General features: G+C 47.2%; 1 protein-coding gene across 1 annotated transcript in view; it reads left to right on the forward strand.

Moving 5' to 3' along the window:
• The window catches only part of Kcnmb3 (potassium calcium-activated channel subfamily M regulatory beta subunit 3), a 74,359-nt gene extending 66,254 nt beyond the window's left edge, over positions 1-8,105 (forward strand). Inside the window, exons 4-6 of the mRNA XM_087899565.1 lie at positions 840-1,013; positions 4,714-4,912; positions 6,039-8,105. Coding sequence (XP_087755691.1) covers positions 946-1,013; positions 4,714-4,912; positions 6,039-6,458 — 687 coding nt within the window. The 5' untranslated portion in view covers positions 840-945 and the 3' untranslated portion in view covers positions 6,459-8,105. The remainder of the gene's footprint in view (positions 1-839; positions 1,014-4,713; positions 4,913-6,038) is intronic.
• Positions 8,106-11,803: the final 3,698 nt, after the last annotated feature.

Genomic DNA, 11,803 nt, shown 5'->3' on the forward strand with positions numbered 1-11,803 from the left:
CAGAGCCGAGAGGAGCATGGGTTTGTTCGAGGATGGAGGGATGGTGTGGGGAGGGGGAGGAACCTTGAACCTGTGAGCAGCAGACCAGACCAAAGGCATGCTGTCTCACTCAGGTGATGGGGGCAGGGGATGTGCAGCGGCAAGAACAACCTCTTGTCCCAGGTCATCCTAACGTGGCTTTTGAGCTGTGCTCTCCATGCAGAGTTCCTAGGAATATGGAGAAATCACACTCAGAAAGGCTGTAGAGTCCACTGAAAGACAAGCAGGCCCAGAACCTGCATTACAGGTGACGACCGAGAGCCATACCCCCAGACTTGTTCGAGGCAGCTGTCATGATTACCCAGAATTCACCTGGGACCTGGGAATGGGAACTTGGGTGTTCTAACTCTTAACCACTACCATTCCCCCCAGCCCCAAGCTGTGCGCTGTTCTCACTCTCTTAGCTGTCTGCCATTCTCCTTTCTCTCAGACACACTTAGGGACCAGCCTGACCCAGGACAAGCAGTCTTGGAGTGTATGTGACAAAAAAAAATACTGGAGTCTTGGAGAAGGGAGCTGCACTTTCTCCCAGAGTCCACTTTCAACAAGCTTAAACAGCACAAGATGATTTGCCAATATAATGTAAATTATACCACACCCAACTTTTTATATCTTAAAAATATTTGACAACATATCATACTGGCTTATATTGATGGCGCCCATTCTCAGCTCTGGGTGTGGGATCTGGGGCCTTGCAGGAAGCTGTTCATGACTTTAGTGAGGCAGACTCAGGTTGGCCACATGATAAATGCCTGAGCTCTCTTAAGCTCACACAGCATCTTCCTTGACTTACCCCAAAGGCCAGCACTTGTGGCTTCAGGCAGAAGCAATGGAGACCTGCTGAAGGTGCACCCGAAGCTTCCATCAAGCGCGGGAGAGGACCGTGCCACGCTGCTGGGCATCGCCATGATGGCCTCCTCTGTGCCGATGTTCTTCCTATTGGGGACCACTGTATTGAAGCCTTTCATGCTCAGGTGAGACACAGGTCAATACCCAGAGCTCCCGGACGGGCCCAGCCTAGCACTGCAGTCCATTCTCCTGGGCACACTCTGGGCTCGCCTGTCAAAGCTGGGGACACTGTGGGGTGGAGAAGGCGCTGTGAAGTATTCCTGAGTTACCCCACATTCACAGTTCGTATGTGTTTCTGCACATGGTCTCATTGCCAGCTGAGACTGGCATGGTTGGTAGCACAAAAGCACCCTACTAGAAGATGCTAGTCCAGCGTTGTCTCTGGCATCACCAGCAGAAGAAACTTCTCTCTGCTCCTGCTCAGCTACATCACTTCCTGGAATCTTACAACCGCTTGCTCCCTAACGGCACTGGCTGCTCAGATGCGCCGAGTCCAGGTTATTCTTGTCACCATAAGGGACTGTGTGACCTTCGAGGGAGACATTTGTAGCTCTTGCTTAGTATTTCTTCAGCGTTCTCTCCTTTTCCTGTCAGTCATTTTCCCTCACCTCTAAACAGGCACATGGCTGCATGCCACGCATCTATGTGAGCTGAAGAAATGGGTGTTCACATACACACGTGCACATACAGGTATATTCAGGGAGAGGGAGAGAAGAGTGTGTACCAGCTAGCCATGTTAAGGAATGACTTTGGGGAGTCAGCTCTCTTCCTCAACCATGTGGGTCCACCTTCCTCTCCACCCCTCATCTTTCAGTCCAAGGGCCTGAGAGTTGCAGATCAGGCCAGAAGACTCCCGGCACAAATGGGAGACACTTAAGTAAGCTCCACCCTTAGCAGGGGAACTATCGCCACTGATGGATGATGCAGGAGGCAGTCAGTTTCCTCAGGGGCTCCACCCGAGAGGTTACCCATGCTCCCCTGGATGGTCCTACACCCTTCATACAGAGGAGTGGCCTCTGTGGGTTAAAACAACAAACACATGAAGCCAGGAGGGAAGGTGCGGGGGGGGGGGGGAATGGGAGAGACAAAGGTGTTGGCTTTGACTGTACACATTACGTGCAAGAATGAAATTCTCGAACTATAAAGGGACATGGAGCTAGTGAAGTGATACCATTGTTTTAAAGCTCTAAACACACCTTGTTGTGTCTCAAGGGTTCAGGCCCTGGTGCATGGGGCAGTGGCACTCTATTGCAGCTCTCCGAGGTCCCCGAGAGAGAGCCAGATCACAGTCAGCGTACTTAACATTCCAACAGATCCACACAGAGCTCTTCAACGTGTGTGTCACACTCATGTCTCGTAGTGTGTGTGTGTGTGTGTGTGTGTACCACGCTCATGTCTGATATTGTGTCTGCTCCCCACGCCTGTCTGAGAGTGTGCGTGTGTGTGCACGCGCCTCACACTCCTGCTGAGGGCTGCAGTTAAGGAGTTAGTTCCACCATGCGGATTTTGGGGATCGCACTGAGGTGACCGTCCTTCATATGGCAAAATGCCTTTACTGTCTCCCCAATGCAAGTATGTTTTTCATTGCTGTAATTTTTCACTTGCCCAACATTTTTCTTAGGCTATTTCCAGTGACAGTGTGTTTTTCTTCAGGTCTGTAGTCACTGTGACGCTTCCAGAGCATCTGTATAGCTTTCTGTCGCTGCTGTAGTGGAGCACTGTGCACTTGGTGGCGTAACAGTTGGTAGCTCACGTCTCTTGAGTTCAGAACTCTGACCTAGTTCTTTTGGTGTTAGGTGGACTGAATTCTCTTCTAGGTGCTATAGAGGTGCCTGGTCCCTCCTTCTGGAGGATCCTCGAGGCTTCCCATATGACTCGGCTTGTGTGGTCTGAGCTCCTCCACCTCCTAACCTGCCTCCTGTTATCCACCTCAGTATTTTGCTGTGGCCTCTGCTGGCACACACACACACACCTGTCTCCATGCTGGCACTTTTGCTCTGGAGGAAAACCATTGTTTGTGACTGATATTGAGAGTGTGGTAGGAAGCACTGACTCTAGACAAGGACTTTTTTTTTTAAAAAAAAAAAAAGTGGGAGGAAAGGGACCTGCCTACTTAGCCTTGTGTATGAGGGGCTCATGGGAGCAGAGTCCACAGATAATCTGTTAGTCACGTTTCTCGTGTTGTGACCAAACACCTAGTGGGAAGCAATTCAAGAAAGTATCTATTTTGCTTCCCACTTTGAGGGCACAAGCCAACATGGTGGGATGGCATAGACAATAGGAGGGGTGAGTTAATTTGTCTTTCTCTCTTTATTCAGTCCAGGACCCCGGCCCATGGGATGTAATCTCAGTTAGTATGAGTCTTCTAGAAACTTCCTTACAGACATGCCTGGAGCCTTGTCTTCTAGGTGTCCATAATGTCAGTTTTCTTTCTGTTGCTGTGATAAACATCATGACCCAAAGCAATTTAGGGAAGGAGTTTATTTGGATTATACTTCCAAGTCAGAGTCTAGTATTGAGGGAAGTCAGGACAGGAACTGAAGACAGGAATCTGGGGACAGGAACTGAAGACGGGAATCTGGGGACAGGAACCATGAAGAGAATGCCGCTTGCTGGCTTGCTCTCTGGCTCACTTGTTCATGCCCTGCTAATTTACCTATAGAATCCAGACTGATCTGCCTGGCTGGTGCTACCCGCAGTGGACTGGGATCTCCAACATCAATCACAGTCAAGACAACTTCTCACACCCAATGCTGCCAAGTCCTCCCTCCCTCTGCATCTGCTACGGGATGCCCTGTGAAACCATAATCCAAAAAAACTTTCTTCCTTGAGTTGCCTTTTGTTGTTGTTGTTGTTTTTTGAGACAGGGTTTCTCTGTAGCTTTGGAGCCTGTCCTGGAACTAACTCTTGTAGACCACGCTGGTCTCGAATTCACAGAGATCCACCTGCCTCTGCCTTCTGAGAGCTGGGATTAAAGAGGTGTGTCACTACTGCCTGGCTCCTTGAGTTGCCTTTGGTCCTGGGGTTTAGCATAGCAACACGGAAGTAACTAGTACAATACCCAAGTTATTATCTGTATACGACACAGGGCAAGATCGTAGTAGTGTTTTCCAAGAAAATGTAACGAAGGTCAATGTGATGGAGCTTGTAGCATGTACCATCATGCCTATACTCCCTAGAGCATAAAGATGAGCAGGAGGTAGCTTGGCACCCTAAGGAATTCACTGACATAAAACCAGCCTTGTCTTCCAGTGGAGATCAACTCTTGGTGGCTCAGTATTCAGAGCAATGGTATTTAGTTAATTTCTCCTAATACTTGCATTTTTGGGGGTGGGGTAGATGAGACAGGGTTTCATTGTGTAGCTCTGGCTATCCTGGAACTCACTCTGTAGACCAGGCTGGCCTCAAACTGACAGAGATCTGCTTGCTCCCGCCTCTCCAGATGCTGGGATTAAAGGCGTGCGCTACCACCGCCTGGCCAATACTTGCATCTAAACTATTAGTACAGAGGTTCTCAGGCTTTAGCTCAGACCTGAGCTAGACTCTCTGGGAGAGAATGCCTGGAATCCACATGGGGCAGTTTTGATGTTAATAAGTGAATTCCTTCGGGTGAGTCTGAAGCCCGACAGGATAATGTTAGGGCTGCTAAACACACCTGGCTCTTTGCCATCTGTGTTCCACACATTCCTTGGTCACGATGTGATGTTTGTGCTGGTGTATGGGACGGCCCATCACCTCAGCTGTGTCTTAGAAGGCACAACTTGACTTTCCAGCTGCTTTAAAATCTTCACACCCCTACTTAGAAGCCCACTTTCAATTTCACAGCTCTAGCAGAGAGGAGTCAAACTGCACCACCATCCACACGCGCATTGCAGAGGATTGGCTGGACTTCACCTCTACCTGTGAGGGCAGCTGCCAGGACCAGGGTGGGTATCCCTGCCTGCAGGTGTTCGTAAATCTCACCCACTCAGGCCAGGAACTGCTTCTCCACTACGACGATGAGGCCGTCAGAAGCAACCCCAAGGTAACATGGATCTGACAACTCAGACCTCTCTCTGCTGCCCTTCCATAGTGCTGTCCTGGGTGGGGCACAAGCCATCCGTGGAAAGTCAGTTCCCTTCTAGCGAACATTGTCTTCTTTGGAGGGTGTGGGTCATGTTCCCAAATTTGCCATGTAGCCAAGGATGACGTTGATCTTTGGAATCATTCTAGCTCTACCTCCAAGTACTGAGATTACCAAGTCTTGTGAGAAGAGGCTGAGGACTGAACCAGGAATGTGTATGTGAGGCAAGGGCTCTACCTACTGAGCAAAGCCCCAGCCCCTTCAGAATATGGTCATAGTATTCCACCCGGAGATATGAAGCTGCAGCCGTCTTGGAGAAATGGGGTACATGGAAAGGAGAGGTATATTCCAGTTTCCTGGTTCAGTGTGAAGTCCTAAGCAGGCAGTGTCTCCCCAATGTAGTCTTGGTTAGAATAAATGAATTCAGTCTTCCTTTAGCCAAGCTGGTAATTCTTTTTTCGGGGGAGCGGTGAAAAGAAAAGATTTCTCTGGGTAACTCTGGCTGTCCTGGAACTCACTCTGTAGACCAGGCTGGCCTTGAACTCAGATTCACCTGCCTCTAGCTCCTGAGTCCTGGGATTAAAGGTGTGTGCTAAATCTTGCATTGATTATTAAGACATCTAAAGAACTTACAGTTTAAATAAATTACACCACTGGTTCATGTGATTTACAGTTCATAGTTACATATAACTATAAAGGTTTTATTAGATGACATGCTATTACTTAGTGTTGCTGGTGATTAAACACTTAATCTACGGATTTCTGATTTTCTATCTTGGATGCAGTCATTTCTAAAGTCACACATTAAAGAGGGTGTGTGTATGTGCATGTGTGGTGTGTAGAGGTCAGCGGATAATTCACAGGCATGAGTTCTCTCCTTCCACCATGTGATTTTGGTGATAGAATTGAGGGGGTCAGGCTTGGCAGCTAGCACCTTTGCTGCTGAAGCCATCTTCCTTGCTCCATGTCTCACATTTCTGTAGTCCCCTCAATATGGAAGCCAAATAGCTAACAAACATGGTCTGCCCGCAGCCCTCATTGCTGGCCACTGTTAAAAGAGTGCTTTTTCCCTCCCACAACCTCCCAGTGCTTTTACACGCCCAAGTGTCACCGAGACAGGACTGACCTGCTCAACAGTGTCCGGGACATCAAGGAATTCTTCGATCACAAAAATGGAACTTTCACTTGTTTCTACAGTTCCGACGGCCAGATGGGAGTTGTCCTGAGGAAGTCCGGCCACAAGGTTATTTTTCATTGTTTATTTTGGCCTTTACTGACTTTGCTGGGTGGGGCCCTGATTGTTGGCCTGGTGAGGCTGACACAGCATCTATCTCTTCAGTGTGAACAGTACAGCACGGTGCTGAGAGTTCAGGCAGGAGGCAGAGTACCTTCTGTGGGCAGGCACAGGGCTTCGCTGTGCAGTGTGGCACAGAGCCAGGGAAGGAAGAGAGAGCTGAGGAGGCAGCCCCAGCTCTCCCATCCTGAGAGGCTCAAGCTGAAGACTTGAGCAGTGTGGGGTATGGTCAAGCAAACTTGTGATCCCAGAACGTGGGAGGCCGAGGCAGAAGGATCAGGTTCAAAGCCAGCTTGGGCTATATACAGGTCTTGTGTAAGAAAAACCTAGCTGGGGCCGTAGCTTCCAGATAGAACACTTGCCTAGCATACACAAGGATTTGATCCCCAGCACTAAAACCAGCCATGTCTGCGTACAAACCTGGTGTGTAAAGGACTAAGGTGGGCCCCACAGCTTTCCACATGGGAGGCAGCTTCAGATGCTCACTGTTTTCTATCTATTCTGAAAACATGTACAGTTTCAACAGTTTCTCTTTTTCCAGTCTCGTTCACACGAGCCAAGGGAGCACTTTCCTTCTCACAGGCAGAATGAATTCAAGACAGTTCTCTGTAACCTCAGTTTTCCGTGGAATGTGCTGGCATGTAAGAAGCCATTCCTGAGTCTATCTGTCGGGCACTCAAGTGTCAGCATGTGCAGTTCATGTGAAAACATTTCTCATAGAAAAAGGTACTGGGAGCTAGAGAGAGGGCTCAGTTGGTAAAATGAGAACCCGAGTTTGATTTCTCAGACACAAACAAAACAAAAACAAGCAAGTAGACAAAACTACAAAGAGCAGACAGGCCAGGCCTCCTGACCTGGACCTGGACCCCAACCCTGGGGAGCTGGAGACAGAGGACAGCAAGACAGCAAATCTGTGAGCTCCGGGTCAGAGAGACCCTGCCTCAAAAACCAAGGTGGACAGCAACTGAGGACAACTACCTGAGTTGCTCTGGTCTCCATACACCAACACATGCATGCAGGCATGTGGACAGCATACATACACATACTCACAGCCAGCAGTTTATTTACTGTAAGTAGATAAAAACTGTCAGACACACCCGAAAACCCAGGGCTGCCACATGTACAGCAGTTCAGGAAATGTCTCTTTTGATGATCTCCAGGCATAAAGATGGGGTGTGTGAAATAGCAAGCTTAGTTTCGAATAACTAAGAATTAATGGAGACACCAGTAGCTGTGAAACCCTTGTGCTGAGCTGCAGCAGCCTACTTGGTCATGCCTGGTGGCAGTGGGGAGCTGGTAAGCTCTGACAGGTGTCCCTCTGCTTCCCCGCCCTCGTCCCTTGGTTAACTGACCTGCCTTGTAAAGGTTGTGAATACTATGTTGTACACCAAACCTCCCCATAATGAAATACACAACCCTGCATGTTCAAGAAAACTGTAAATGGTGACTCTGTCATTTTCTCAAATTAAAGATAAATCTCAAATCCATTTCCTAGTGAACTTGACTTCCAAATTACCAATACACAGTTTTGTGCTTTGCCACCATGCTGAACACGGGAGTGTCAGGCGTGTTTCCCAGGCAGACAGTGACTACTAGTTCCTTCCCCTCCCCGGGAAGACAGACATGAAGCTCAAGCCACTTGGCAGTCCCGCAGATGAAAGCAGCAGCGGGCTTACTGTGGACGCAGGAAGCATCGATGCTCACGTTGCTACCAAAGGCAGTTTACCTTTGGCACCACTTATAATGGGCAGGGTCAAAACAGTTTGCCTCTACACTGACTTCACGTACAGACCTGAGAAAACAGTCCATTTCCTACCCATTTCCACACATATACTCACACCTACTCCTATGTATGTATATATCAGCTTAAAACACAAGCACTCAAGTCTCAATTTTTCTTGTTTTTACTACTGAGAACTGAACCTAAAGCCTTCTGCACTACGGCACACGTGCTCTATCACTAGGTGATGCTGCGACTGCTAGCATACTAGCCAAGGGATGGAGTAATACTTCTCTGTTTTAGAGAGAGCAACATTTGTTTTTTCTAGTACTTATTGCCAGGGCAGAGAAAAAAATTGAGTTTCCCTTTCTTTTTCTTCTAGACAGGGTTTCTCTGTGTAATAGCCCTGCTTTGTAGAACAGGCTGATCTTGAACTCACAGAGATCCTCTTGCCTCTGGGAATGCCATCATCCCTGGCTCGACTCAGTTTTTCAATCAAATATTCGTAGTAATTACGTAGCAAACTCAAATCTAACTAGACTCTGTTCATAGCAACACTAGTTTGCCTTTGAAGAGAAACAGCAAGAGGGATTCTCACAGCTCTTGGCTTATACCACATGCTAAGCACCATTTGGACACGAGGTAAGTTTTCTTTCTTCTTTAATGAACATGATGGTACAGACTGTGCAGTCAGGGACAAGCAGACACCGACAGTGAAGATTAGCGCAGCCAGGGCAGTCACAGGCTGAACTCCTTGCTGGGAACAGTATGACAGAAGAGGTCTCCAATTTAGGAAGTGTAGTTGTCTATATTCTAAGCCAGTGGTTCTCAACCTTCCTAGTGTTGTGACCTTTTAATACATATAGTTCCTCATGTTGGGGTGACCCCAACCATAAAATAATTTTGATACTACTTCATACTGTAATTTTCCTATTGCTATGAATCATAATACAAATGTCTGTATTTTCAGGTGGTCTTAGGCGACCCCTGTGAAAGGGGCACCTGACCCAGAGGTTGAGAACGGCTGCTCTAAGTAAATAGCATATGGAGCTTCGTTGTGCTGAGTACTTCTGAGGCAAGGGTTACAAGAACACTAAGAACGTTTCTTCTTTCTGTGTAAGCCCTGGCTGTCCTGGAACTGTAGACCAGACTGGCCTCAAACTCAGAGAGATCCGCCTACTTCTGCCTTCCAAGTGCTGACCAGCAAGAATGTTTCTAACTAGTTCCTTTTACATAGAGCCTCAACTCACTGAGTAAACAAAATGGAGAGAAACCATCTGGCTGAGAAGAGAGGGACAAGTTCCTTGCACAAGTGGTGTGCAGTCATCTTTTTGTAGTGCTTTATTCCAAGGTGTTAAAGTATTATATTTGAAAGCAATGCATTCTTTCAGATTTTATTTAGCCAAGCTAAGTCCAAAGACTGAATGATAACAAAACCATCAACTACATTTAAAACCTGGATTCTTGGAGCCTGGGGGGAGAGGGGGTGCATCACCTGTAACCTTAGTGTTATGGAGCCTGGGGGGAGAAAGGGCATCACCTGTATTGTCAGCGCTATGGAGCCTGAGGGGGCGGGGAGATGGGGTGCATCACCTGTATCCTTAGCACTATGGAGCCTGGGGGGAGAAAGGGCATCACCTGTATCGTCAGCGCTATGGAGCCTGAGGGGGCGGGGAGATGGGGTGCATCACCTGTATCGTCAGCGCTATGGAGCCTGGGAGTAAAGGGGGTGCATCACCTGTATCCTCGGTGCTATGGAGCTAAGACTAGAGGATCTTAAGTTTGAGGGCAGTCTGGACTACACAGTTAAGACTTTGTACCAACAAATGACAAAACCCTAAAATACTACTGTCACCACAACAAATTCCTTTGGGTTCCATAATCAAAAACATTCCTAGAAATCAGATAAAAGCTACTTTTTCCAGTATATTCTTAGGAACATATATAAAACCCGACAAACGATTTTTTTTATGAACCAACAGAAATAACTACATTTGGAAATTCATACTCGATGTTTTAGAGACCCAAATATCCTAGGATGGCTCTGAACTTACTAATTCAGCTGAGGACGACCTTGAACTTGTGATCTTCCTGCCTTGACCTCCCTAGTGCTGGGGTTACAGGTGAGTGTCAGCATCCCTTTTATACAGTGCTGAGGCTCAAGCCCAGGACTCCATGCATACTTGTCAGGCCCTCCAACAACTGAGCCACATTCCCGTACTTCAGGAGGAAACACTGAAGGTTGTTTGCCTCCCCGCTAAACTAGACCCACAAAAAACAACACCTAGAAATACACACCATTCTGTCACACAATTATTACTGTGATATATTAGATGAGGCTAGACAAGTCTACTTGGCTTATAAAATGGTTTTTTTGTACTTAGTAATATGAATGGAATCTACTGTTAGTAGTGAAAATCAGCCTACACAATACACTACGAGATTCATTTTAATCCTGCCTGCCAACAAACATTTTTTTTCCCCTGATACCTGAGAGAGAATCCCCTTCCAGTTCCATTCCCACTGCTCTAACTAGCACACAGCTGAGACCCATCATACCCAAAAGCCAAGCAAAAGAAAAGGCACTGCATAGTAAGACAGAGATGCATAACCTCCACCAAATGAAAATTTCACACAAACTCAAGAGTGCCCCTACAACCTGGGTGACTCCTAATAACCTCAAGGCCCTTCTGAACTTTAGAACCTTTCCATGTGTTAGCCTGTGCTAACAAAACACTAAGAGATTAACAGAGTTGTGGATGCCAGACCAAGAACTAGCACCACAGGTTGCCCTGACTGCATGGCTTTTGCAGAAGGCTGGAGCCATGAAATTTTAGCACCCCCCACCCCCCGAACTGTAAGGCATGCCAAGTCTGACTTGCAAATATAAAAATGGCAGAGCCCTACAGAGTCTCTGTGTTGTGAGACCTGAGGCACAGAATGGCAACTTAGTTGTCCCACTTATGAACTTTTGGAGACAAGAGTTATCAGGTTTACCAGGAGCACAATTCTGCGCTAGAGCCCAACATCTTTACAGAGAGTAAAAACAAATTTTTATAAACAAGATAAAAGAAATAAAGGCTGCCCAGGACATGACACAGATCAGTTTACAGTCTTACTCACTGCAATGCCTTTGTCTGTTTAAAACAGCTCAGTTGTACTGCTCTGCCACCAAGAGTTACTAATTAAAGATGCTGTCAAGACTGAGATCAGCTTTCCAAATTCTGAGCTGGATGTGATTCTAGTATGTGCGATACATCCCCATAACTTCCAGCCCCTCCGAGCTTCCCCTGCTCAGACCCCTCCTTCATCCCCCCTCCCCAAACATCTGGAGCAGAAGCAGCAGAGCCCGTAATGCCACAAACCGCCTTTGAACTTGCTGCTTTAGCGATGTCATGGACATCAGAATAACTCTTAAGGTGGATTCTTGAGTGTGTGGGTCCAGTCTAGGTCTGCAGCTTGCAGGGACATAGAAATAAGTGGACACTCTAATATTCAGAAAAGATTAACATACTAGGTGTAACATATTGCTGGAAATTACATTTCTTCTAAGAGCTGGCAGGCATGGACTCGTGACCAAACTACAAATCAAACAGATTTACAGAAAGTACGCTAAGGAGCAACCCGCGGGTCATGTGCTGTGAGTTTCCACTGTGCCCTTAAGACAGGCTCCTCATCTTTTCTGTAATACCATTCATCTCCTGATGGGCACAGAACACACATGGGCCGTGCTCTACCTATGATGATTACCAACCTGTGTAAGATAAAGTTCAAGGGGGCACATACATCTAACCAAGCCATTACTTCCTGATTAATAAGAACTACACTTTACACAAAA

This window comes from Myodes glareolus, chromosome 20 (genome assembly GCF_982192425.1).
Source record: "Myodes glareolus chromosome 20, mMyoGla1.1, whole genome shotgun sequence".
Classification (NCBI taxonomy): Eukaryota; Metazoa; Chordata; class Mammalia; order Rodentia; family Cricetidae; genus Myodes; species Myodes glareolus.